Raw genomic sequence first — 12848 nt, forward strand, 5'->3', positions numbered from 1 at the left:
TTTAGTTTTTTTTCAAAAAAAAAAAAAAAATTTTAATGTTTTGCGCGGGATAAAAAAAATATAAAAATGTATATTTTTCGAAAAGTTATGTTAAATTATAATATAATCTTTTTTTTTTAAATTAAATTTTTTTATATTTTTGTCGTACTAAATAAAAAAAAATTTATAAAAAAAAAAAAAATTTAATTTTACATAAATCATAGGATATTTTTTTATATACGCATATGCAAATTTGTACATATGTATATATTATAAATATTTTATATTCAATATATATTTATATATATATATTTTTTTTTTTTTACAAGTGCATGTATTTATTTTTTTCAATTTTTTTTTTTTATTTTTTTATGAAAATGTACAATAAGTTAGCAAGTGTATTTTATGGATAAAAGCATGTAAAATTTTTTATTTATAAAAATGCTAATATTTTGTATAAAATTTTTTTATACCTATTTATTCATTTGTATATTTTTTTTTTTTTTTGTTTTCCTTTATATAATTACAGATTAAAAGCAACAAATGTGCGAGAAATTAATTTTTTTTTTTTTTATGTATATTAATGGAGTAACTATTAAAACCATATTATTAATCATTATTACAATAGAGATTAAAACAAATATTATCTATCAGCACTACTTATTTATCTTATTGAATTTTTGTTTCAACTCATTTTGAAAAAAAATATCAACTCAGCTCAGTTGTTTTACATTTTTAATTAAATAAATTTATCATTATAGATAACATTAATGGAAGTTTTCTATTAATGTCAGTAAAAATATATATTTTTTTAAATATTGCAAATTTATAATTTTTAATCTCTGTTTTTAATAAGTTTAATTTTTATTAGTTAAAAATGAATTTTTTATATTTATCTTTTTTTTTGTTATTGACGCTAATCACAGCAATATAAATATTATTTTATAATTCCAGTAACAAAAAGATACCAATAATTAGTATGATCAATCATAAAAGAAAAAAAAAGTTAAAGATAGCAAAATTGTAAGCTTTGTTCTTTCATTTTATTAAGATATTTGTTGTTATGCATAAAATTAAAAAATGACACATATATATTTTTATTATAGTTTTATACTTAAATGCAGATCGAGTATTTTATTACAAAATAGTGTTTCATTTTAAACTTTTTTATTTTATGTTATATATTTTATATAGTATTCTTTAAGAGATAATTTGCACATAAATTGTTTTCTTATTATTTTAATATTTTCGCATAATTAACTATAAATTTACAATGAAAATTTTATATCATTTTTATTACAAGAGTTTAATAGAAAGTTATATTGTAATTGGGATCTTATCATTTATCTATAATATATAATTTCAATTTAATTCTATTTTAATATATTTTTTAATTATTATATTTGAATTTTATGTCAATATTTATATATATCGAATAATAAGTTATTAAAAAATAGTGATATAAATTTTATTATTTTTAATGTTTCTTTTAAATTGCACTTTTATATATTTAAAAAAAAAGACAAATATTGCAGAAAAATATATGCGAAATTCATTTATATATTGCCTACGTAAAATACTTTAAAATTAAGAATATTACAATGCATTACTCTTGATGTAATGGAGAAATAGGAAAAAAAACATATTTTAATTTTTTTTTTAATGCTTTCAGTGAAAAATTTTCTATGTATTCATTAAATGTTTATTTTTTTTTAATATGCTTTTTTTTTTAAGTATCGCACAGGATAAAAAAATAAACTATATAATGCACTTTAATTTCGTTATCAGTGATTATAACTGGCATAGAAACAAAATTGATACAATTTTGCTCACACTACTTATAGTAGATATCTTATTCTTTTTGTGAAGTTCAAAAGTTATTCTTATTTATTTATTTGTTTTTTAAAAGAACGATTCTATATAGTAAATACACATATACAGTAATATAAAAATGCAATATAATATATATTTTTTACAAATTTTCTCATATTTCACTACAAAATATTAATAATATTAATCATTTATTCATTTACCCTTATTTTTTACTTTCTTTATTTAGAAGTTTTTATTTCAGTTATCCTGAGACTGTATATATATTATCTCCTTCAAATGAGATGTTTTTTTTTTCTTATAGTGGAAATGTAGCAGAGTGAAAATTTTAGTTAAATCTTGATTTTATTTTATAAAATAAGTATAACTTAATGTTATTAAAACGAGTTGAATAAAAAAAAGCATTAAAAAATAACTTATTAAATTTAAATCTCTTTTTGTCATATGCAAATTAATTACATTTATAAATATAATAATAATTTGTTCGAAGTTAGCTAATTAAATTGTCATGTATTTTTTTAAATATTAACAACTTCATTTGTTCAATTTTATACGTTTATTATAACTTAAATATTTCAGTATATTTGAATAAAAATTGCAATATTTAACTTTTTTTTATATTAACAATATATGAAAAATTTTATCACTATGAGTAAATGAAACTACAAAGGAGTGCTAAATTAATTAATGCTTAATTATACAAAATAAAATATGAATTAAAAAATATATTAATCACAAAAAAATCAGTTTTAAAGCGTTTATATTTATTAATAGTAATAACAAAATGTTTTAAATTAAAAAAGGAAAGATAAAATTAAAGATTTTAAATGTTTAAACAGTAATGCTTTTTCCATATACTAAACCTATTCAATAGATAAATATAGAACATACTTTAAGAAAAAGAAAAAAATTAAAAGTTATTCAATGTTTAAATAAGTTACATAATTGTAAATAATAATAAAAAAATAATACATTGAAAAAAAAAAATAAATCCATTGAAAAAAATAAAAAATAATATTAATAAATGAATAATAAGATATAATAAGGCAATGAAAAAGTAAAATGAAGAAAAAATAAAAAATTAAATTAAAAAATTCACATAAAATCTTATAATTCTTAATATACAAATACGCAAAATTCATAAGTATATATATATATATTATATATAATATATATATATATGTATAAAGCATTTTTAGTATTTCAAATTATTTTATATAAAAAATATTTAGTGCATATTCTTATATGAGTGATAACCCATTATTTTAATAAATATAAATAAATATATATCGTATTTCTAATATTTTATATTTAACTCTTTTTTTTTTTTTAATGAGTAAATTCTATGTAAATTGTGCACTAAAAATGTATTATATATGAACATATGTATAATAATATATAATTATATATATAATTGCAAATATTTATATACACGTGAATAATTATTTTTATTAAACTATGTAGTATTTTAAAAAAAATTATGCACACATCTTTTTATATATATTTGCATTACATCAATTTTGAGTCAATTAATGGAATATATAAAAGAAAAATACACGGTAATCAACCATTTTTATGTTTAATAAAATTGCATGATTTTTGTAAAAATATGTATTTTTATATATAAATTTATTTAAAATCTAAAAATATATACTAATTCGCAATATTTTTTTTTTTTTTTTTTTTTCTTGCTCACATGAATGTAATTTTGTTGCACATATATTTTTTTTTTTTTTTTTGTGAAGACAAAATTATTTCATGCAGCATTTAAATTGATTAAAAAAATTTTTTTTTTTTTTTTTTTATTATTATTATTTTTTCGATTTTTTTTTTTTTTTTAAATATTTTAAACATTATAAAAAATTGTAATAAATTTTAAATATATTTTATAAAAATAACGAATTCATTTTATATCATTTTGAAAAAGCAATTTTTTATTTAAATTAAAAATTAATATTTAAAAATGTCAGCAAAAGGAAAAACTGGTAGAAAAAAAGCTGTAAAGGGAACTTCAAATTCTGCTAAAGCAGGACTTCAATTCCCAGTTGGAAGAATTGGAAGATATCTTAAAAAGGGCAAATATGCAAAAAGAGTAGGAGCAGGAGCGCCTGTTTATTTAGCAGCAGTTCTAGAATACTTATGCGCAGAAATTTTAGAATTAGCAGGCAATGCAGCAAGAGATAATAAAAAGTCAAGAATAACACCAAGGCACATACAATTGGCTGTAAGAAATGATGAAGAATTGAACAAATTTTTAGCAGGTGTTACATTTGCTTCTGGAGGTGTTTTGCCAAATATTCACAATGTTTTATTACCAAAGAAAACACAAGTTAAAACTGGTGGTACAGCTAATCAAGAATATTAAATTTTATAATATTTAATGCATTTTGCTGATATATATAAATTTATACATATATATATAAGATAAAAAAAAAAAAAATATAAAAATATAAAAAAGATGACAAAAAAAAAATGAAATGACTTCATATTAAAAAAAAATGTATAATCATTTTTATTTATGTGAAAAGTATAAGAAAAAAAAAAAAATGAAGGATTTAAAAAAAATCATTTTTTTTTGTTTATTTTTTTTATAAGTTTTTTCCCTATTCGCTTTATTAATGTTTAATTATTTTTTATTTTCTATTTTTCTTTTTTTTTTTTTCTCAAAATGAGAAGAAAATGAGATTATTAAAAATAGAAAATATGAAATAATTTATTAATTACATATTTTTTATTAACTGTAAACTAAATACATAAGGTTTCACTAGAAGCCATTAAAAATAAATTGATTTCTTTTTAGTTATTTCAATTTTTTTTTTTTAAAAACATGTTTCTTAAAACAATGTCATTTTTTCATTTTGATCAATTTATCTGCTTATAAATAAATATATATAACTTACGTGATTCATATTTCATTTTTAAATATGCCAAGTAGAAACAATGAGCGTATATTCATAGTTATAAGGTATTCTATTATATTAAAATATTACCATCTCTTAATATATTCTTAACATATGAAATATTAAAGTATTAATGGTAGTATCCTCAATGGCATACATAAATTAAGGAATACAAAAAAAATTTCTGTAATTTAAATATATAAAATGAAACTATTCATATCTTCTTTTTCTCTCTATATATACTATTGTGTTTTATTTTCTTATGAATTAAGATGGAAGCAAATATTTATGTATATTTATTATTCAATATGAAACATTAGTAAAATATTCTGCAATCAGACAGCTTTTTTTGGCAAAAAATATTTTTTATTATTTTTCGTTACTTTTTAATAAAAAAAGAAAAAATAATAAGATTTTTCATTTTTTTTAAAGCATAAGATTTTATAAAGTTTTAACCCAAAATAATTAAATATTTAATAAATCACCTTTACGTATAAACCAAGAATCACATAAAGTATCAATTAAAAAATTTCTATTTCATATTTTTCATATAAAGTCACTTAGAAATTCGTTATATCATATATTTATGTGGGCTTTTCCTTTATCTTTTATTAATAAAACAAAAACTTATCAAAATTTAATGAACATTTCATAATTGCTTAAGCCCCTTCTGTGATCCAAACAAAAAAATATAAATTAAAAAAAAAGATAATATACATTTATTTATAAAATGCCTATGAAGTAAATAAATTTATACTTAATGAGAGTAAATAGTTCGTAATTTTATAAAAAATGAATGTAATATTATAAATTTTTAGTGTTTAACATATAAATTAATGTTGTAAAAGTTCCTAATTTTTTTATTTTTCAAAATATTTGTTCATTTTTTTTATATATTTACAATATATTACGAAAAAAACAATCACAAAATGAAAGCATTAATAAAAATATAAATAGCATACATTTGTATAATAAAATGGGAATGTTAAATGTTTCTGATTAAAATTATTGAAACATAATTTCTAAATAAATGAATTAAAGAAAACAAGTTACATTGCTTGTTGTAAATAAACTTTTAACCATAAAATTAATAAAATATATTCACTAAAAAGTTATATATATATATATCTACAGCTAAATACATTATGAAGTTCAAAATTTTTTTTTTTTTACATATTAAGAACACATTTGATACTGTCCATATAAAATATTCGAATTACTTTTAATTTACTTATTTCTTATTTTTTTTAAATATTATATAATAGAAAATTAAAAATAGAAGATATATTTATGGATTTAATTCGTTATATTTACAAATAACTACTATATTAATTTTTTTTTTTTTTTGTCTAATTTGAGTTTAATTGTATAAACGTAAAGGAGCACAAAAAAATTTCTTTGTTTTTGTAATATATTAAGTTCATATAGAAAGATAAAAAGATTAAATTAAGTGAATAATAAAATCCTTAAATGTAAATAATTAATCTTTATTTTATTTTAATTTATACGAAAGAATATTAATTATATATAACAAAAATAAATTAGCATCTTTCTTTTTTCTTATTCTTTAACTTTTGTAATTTATATATCTATTTATTAAAAAGTAATTTAATATGTATAATAAAAATTCACACTAATATAAAATGAGAACCATATTGTAATTTATTATCCGTTAGAAAAAGGCTAAATTCAAAATACAAATACAGTAAAGGTTAAAAGTCAATGTAAAAAAATTTTATATAACAATAAAAATAGAAGATTGATAAAATTACATAGTTGTAAAGTTATTTTATTAGAAATCTTTATTCAGTAATTTTTTTTTAACTGAGCCTTAAAATTTTATCAGTTATTAAAAAAAATTTTAAACTAACACTTCCAAATAATTTCCTAAATGGAACATTTAAGTTAAAACATTATTATTAAAACTACATAAAATAAAAAAAAAATAAAAAATACAGAACATATATATAAAAGAATAAAGAAATAATATAAAATAGTGGAAATAAAAAAAAATTATAAGAAAAATGGCTAAAAGAAAAAATTAAAAATATGGCTTTTATTCTGTTATATATAGAATGATTAAATTAATATGAGAATGTATTTAATTCTCAATTAAAAATATATTATAAGATTTAAAGTGTACAAAAACAAAAAGGACATTAACTTAAAAAAATATTGCAAAATTTTTAAGTAAAAAATAAAAAATATGTATATAATTAGGAAGTGATAAAATATATATATATATATGGAGAAATGTTTAAATATATATATTAGGAAGTGTTAAAATATATATATATATATATGAATTCCGAATAATTGTATTTTTGAAAAAATGTTTTTTCTTTACAAAGAAATTTTAAAAAGCAAGTTATGTTTATTTTTTATTTATTATGAAAAAAAATTTATATTTGTTGAAATCATATCATTAATATTTTTCCAAATTGTTTCTCTTTTTTCAACTGCTCTTGTAAAAAGTTTTACCTTATTTTCATATAATAGTGGAATTTCTAAAGCAACCTAGGAAAAAAAAAAGATATAAGGAGATAATAACAGTTACTATGATCAAAAATTAGTGCTTCATAATAAAAAATGTAATAAACATTCTTTCATATAATTATAATAAATAAATTATTTAATAGAAATGATAATAAAATTACAATTTTGTCAAAAAAATATGTTATTAATGCTTTTTTTGATTAAAAAAATATAAAAATATGTACTGAAGTAATTTGTGCATATTTTTGTAAACATAACATAAAAATTTAAAAAAATTAATTTAAAAAAAATTTAATGAATAATATATATATGAAAAGAGATAAAACTTAAAATATTTTTAAGATAAAAGACCAAATATTAAATAACATAAAAAAATAATTGTTAATTCATTGATTTCTTTATCGAAGCATTTCATAATCATATTACTTTTGCATAATAAGGGTTACAAAAAACAACAAGATAATTATTTTCTTGCATAAAAGAGGATATTTTCTCAACTTTTATTACTGGACCTATCCATTGCATAAAATTTTTACATTCATTTATTGTAGTATTTTGTGGAAAATTACAAACAACTATTGTCGAATCTTCATCAAAGTCTTTTGGCTTTAAAAAAAGGAAGATTAATAAAATAAACATACAAAAATTTAAAAAAAAAAAATATTTTCAAACAGATTTGAGTAATTTATGCAAATGTACTTATGTGTATATATATTTATTTAATTTTTTTTTTTTACATACTGCATAAACATTTCCTAATTTTCTTTCTGTTAAATTAGATACGTTTTTCGATTGAGTTACTTTCCTTTTCTGTAGTTCAACTGTTCTTAATTTTCTATAAGATTGATCCATTTTAAATAAAAAAAAATTATAAAAAAAAAATATACCAATAATTGTGTCAAAGTGAAGGATTTATTGATTCATTTTTTCTTCTCTATGATTTGTATTTTTTCTTTATATTTTGTTCCTTCATTAGAAATTTTTCTGAAAATTTCCATATTAATATTAAAATAAAAAAAATTTAATATATTGACAATTTTTTATGTATATGTATATTTTTTTCTTTAGCACACACAAAAAAAAAATTTTTTTTTTCATTTACATAAAAAGTTTCTAAATAAAATTTTCATACTTTTTATAATAATTAAAGAAAATATCCTATTATAAATATTCTTTTTTTATTTAAGTTTAATTTCTTTTTTATTTAAATTTAAAAAAAAATTGCCCTTATACTGAAAATTAAAAATCATAAAATTTATAAATTTAGCTCATTTAAGCATTATCTTTAAAAAATAAAACATTGATGATTTTATGAACAAAAATATTAAAAATTATCTGAATGTGACTATTTATATTTTTCTGTTTTTTCTATTTTTTTTTTTTTTTTGCGTTGCTTATGAAAAAAAAACTGTTTTAAATAGTAGAACAAATTATTATTGCACATATTTATTAAACTATTATTAATAAAACGTTACTTAATTTTTAGTTTTCTGTACATAAAGAAGAAATAAAATGCACCATATACAAGTCTTCATATAAAAAAGGTTGTCTTTTCAAGTTACAATTTACATAATTTTATAAAATTGTGATTAAGGTATATTTATCATTTTAAAAAATAAGAAAAATTGTCAAAATACATTATTTTTTAAAAAAATATATACTATTTAAAATAATATTTTACTTAATTTTTTTTCATATTATAAATATTTTTAAAGTTACATCCTAATAAAAAAATGCTATTTTTTAATTATGAGTACATATTAATTTTTTTGTATAAATATATATATATATATATATACAATACTGATCTATTTATAAAAAAAAAGAAAAATACATTTTTTAAAATGAAAAAGGAGAATAAAATAATAAAAGAATAATTTATAAAATGATATATTTTTATAAACATAATATTTGTTGTTTAAATAACTGGAGATATGTTAAAATATAAATGGAATGTGTTAAATAGAATTATAAATAACTTTTATTTTTAATGCTTTATAATAATTATTATTAAACACTTAATGAACAAAACATTTTTTTCAAAAAAAAAAGAGAAAATTTTATATTAAAAAACAAAAAAAATATATATATAATTATAAATAACTCTCATAAATAAAAAATTTATTTTCAAAATAAAACTCAAGCCTTAATTTTATTTGCCTTGCTACCTTTTGAATTCTCCTGTGGCTTATATGAAGATAATTTTTCATCAATTTCTATAAGGTAAAAAAAGAAAAAATTATAAATTAAAATAAAAATATAATAATTTTTTTTAATGAAATGCAACATATACTTATGGGTAAATTAAATATTAAGTTCAAAATAAATAAATTATTTTTATAAAAAATATTTTATAAATATATATGTTTATGTAGATATTAATACTAACCTTTTATTTTATTTGATAAATCTGTTCTTCTAGATTCAACATTTTTTACACTTTCATCTCTTTTTTTTTCATACATTTCTTTTTTCTCATTTAATTTCTCAATGCATGAATCAACCTCTTCAAAGCTGACAGGTGGATTTATTCCAGCAGTTACAAAGTAACATAAAATGTTCATGTCTAATTTAAATAATTTTTGTTTATCCTTTTTGTTTTTTGTCTTTTTGTTTTCATTTTTTCCCTTAGTGTTTATATTGTTCTCTTCCTTATTATCTATTGATTCAATTTCTCCATTAACTTTTTTTAATAAATTATTCTGTTTTTTTGATTCTTCAATTTTCACTTCTTCTTGAATTTTTTTTAAGTATACTAGCATATTTTCTATTAATGCTAATTCTTCTCTGTATGGTAAGAGATCAATATCTTCCATTTCCTTTTCTAATGATTGTTTTTCTAATTCTAGGTTTTTTCTTTCTCTTTCTTCTTTAAGTTTTTGTTGCTTAGCTTGTAACAAATTTAACTTATAATTTCTATACTGTTGCCTTTTTTTCTCCATTTCTACAGTAATATTTCTCCTTTCCATAAAATAGTGATTCATTTTTTTTGAATAGTTATCTCGTAAATTGTTAAGTTCGTTTAATTTGTTATTTTTTTCTTGAAAACTGTTTTGTAATTCTTTTAATTTATTTCTTTCAACCTTTTTTTCATTTCTTAATTTATTTATCTGTTCTCTAATGGAATCCATCCTACTCTTTAGTGGTACTAAAAAAAAAAAATTATAAAAAGCATATAATTGAATAGCATTGAATATAATGAATTAAAATATATTAAAAAAAAAAAAAAAACAATAATTTTCATTTTTATTTTCATACAAATAGCTTCATCATCATATTTGTTAGCTTCACTTTCTATTTTACTATATGATGATAAAAGAGGCTTGTTTTTATTTAATGCTTGAATTTGATTAATTAATAATTTTTCTTCTTTAATTGAAATAGTTGAAGTCATTAACTTATTTTCTATTTCCTTAATTTTTTTCTCTATATCTTCTTCATTTTCAAATCCTATTTGTTTTTTTATATTCTGGGCATTAAATTTTAACTCCTTTTTATGTTTTTGCTTTTTTTCAATATCATCTAATATATTTCTACGCTCATTTTCTAATTTGTCTATTTCATTTTGGAAAGAATCAATTTTGGTTATTATATCTTTTTTCTTTTTATTAAATTCCTCCTTTGCTTTACTGGCTACTTTAATTTCCTTCTGCAAATTGTCCTAAAAAAAAAAAAAAAAAAGAAGAAAAATAATAAAAATGAATGTAATTTACATAAATATCACTACTTATACTTTTTTTTATGGGGAATAGTTAAGAAATATTTATAAAATAATTATTTTTCTTTAAATGCAAAAACTATACTTAATATTCACATAGCATATATACTTTTATATTTTTTTTTTTCTTTTTATATCTTACAATTTTTTTTTTAATTTCATCAATTGATTCAGATATACTCGCTAATTTTTCGTTGTAGGCATCAAAATCTGGCTTCTCTACTTCTTTGATTTTTTCGGCTTCAGTCATTTTCTATTAAAAATAAGAGTTCAAAAATAATAAGAAAAACCTTCTTTATCTAAAATGTCGATATTTCACTGAAATAATTCTAAATGTCTGAAATGCATGGATAATTTTAATGAGAAGTTATGAGCATGAACTAAATGCAAAATATATAGAGATATTAATATTGTTCATGAAAAAATTCATCTGTTAAGAAGAAAAAAAAAAAAATACATAAATATATTTTATAATTTCAAATTGTAATATTAATTATTTAATTTATGATGAATAAATATTTGTAGTTATTTATATGAATACAAGCATACATGCATATGCATTAATATATATGTATATTTCTTTTATTATTTGTAACATAATATTAAATTAATTTCATAGATATTTTTACATTTAATCTTTTTACTAATGAAAAAAAATTTACTATAATTAACAAAATATAAAAAATTATATTAAGAAAAAAGAAATATGTAATAGAAGAATATAGAAACATATTATATAAGCATAAACATATAAATATAAATTTATTTTCTATATTTGTTTAATATAACACAAAAAAAATAAAATAATATAAAATAATTAGATGTACATATAAATAAAAAATTAATATTTAGAAAAAAAAAAATATTACATAAACATGTTTTTGTCATTTCACAAAATACTTCAAAAAATAACCTCACTATTTTATATTGCAATATTTATAGTCCTTCAAAAAAAAAAAAAAAAAAAAAGATATTTAACAAGAAAAACAAAAAATTCTACATTAAACATATAGATCACATGAAAACGATTAAAAATATTTTTATGATTGCCAATAAAAAACAATTTTCTATATATTTTTTTATTTTACTATATAAATAAGTGCTCAATAAAACAAAATTCATAGAAAGCAGAAATATACGTATTTTGCGATCATATTTTAATTTATAGTTTTAAAGAAAAAAAAAAATTTATTTTTATAAAATTCAAAAATTTTATGTATTAAAAATAATTTGTAAGAATATATATGGAATAAGAAAAAAAAATATAAAAATAAAATAAAGATAAGAATAAAAATGGATATACAATAATTTAAAATATAAGATAAATTGAGATAAAATAATATAAAAAAAAAAAAAAATAAAATAAAATATATAAATTAGTAACTCTTTTGAACTGAAAAAAAAAAAAAAAAAAAAAAAAACTGTAACATGTAATTCACACAAAAATAATAATCGTGCATATATTTATTTATATTTATGTATATTTTTTTTTTTTTTTAACTACTGAACTTGTATGTCCTACTTTTCATTGATAATTTTTTATTTTAAAAATAGGTACTACTAATTACATTTTTTAATAAAATATATTTTTTCTTTATTTTATCAGAAAATTCCTATTTATAAATCAATTTGTATTAGTACGAAAATATTTTTTGTGCATTTATGTTTATTTTTAATTGCACGTTTATATTTTTTTTTTTTTTAAATATTGAGAGGAAAATTAAATTGTAATTTTAAATATTCTTTTTTAAATATATGTATGATCATTTATTGAATTATTTAGTTTAAACTTGCAAGCAAATAAATTTACTTTCTATAAGTTCTATTTAGCTAAATATTCCTTAACTTATATAAGAATACGGAAGAATTATTTAAAATAATAAGAGACTTTAAAAAGTAATATTGTTCTACTTTAAAAACTAATG

General features: G+C 17.1%; 3 protein-coding genes across 3 annotated transcripts; 1 reads left to right on the forward strand and 2 right to left on the reverse strand.

Annotated features, from left to right (window-relative positions):
• Positions 1–3772: 3772 nt before the first annotated feature.
• Positions 3773–4174, forward strand: H2A (histone H2A, putative; the record flags this gene model as incomplete). Its single annotated transcript, XM_028677585.1, has 1 exon — positions 3773–4174. The coding sequence occupies one exon, from the start codon at positions 3773–3775 to the stop codon at positions 4172–4174; it is 402 nt and encodes a 133-aa protein (XP_028533959.1).
• A 2923-nt stretch (positions 4175–7097) lies between these two features.
• On the reverse strand, positions 7098–8057 carry PRELSG_1130700 (conserved Plasmodium protein, unknown function; the record flags this gene model as incomplete). Its single annotated transcript, XM_028677586.1, has 3 exons — positions 7098–7226; positions 7632–7811; positions 7947–8057. 3 exons carry the CDS (start codon positions 8055–8057, stop codon positions 7098–7100), a joined length of 420 nt encoding a protein of 139 aa, XP_028533960.1.
• A 1287-nt stretch (positions 8058–9344) lies between these two features.
• Positions 9345–11173, reverse strand: PRELSG_1130800 (conserved Plasmodium protein, unknown function; the record flags this gene model as incomplete). Its single annotated transcript, XM_028677587.1, has 4 exons — positions 9345–9421; positions 9595–10353; positions 10464–10866; positions 11066–11173. The coding sequence occupies 4 exons, from the start codon at positions 11171–11173 to the stop codon at positions 9345–9347; spliced, it is 1347 nt and encodes a 448-aa protein (XP_028533961.1).
• Positions 11174–12848: the final 1675 nt, after the last annotated feature.

Source organism: Plasmodium relictum (genome assembly GCF_900005765.1).
Source record: "Plasmodium relictum strain SGS1 genome assembly, chromosome: 11".
Classification (NCBI taxonomy): Eukaryota; Apicomplexa; class Aconoidasida; order Haemosporida; family Plasmodiidae; genus Plasmodium; species Plasmodium relictum.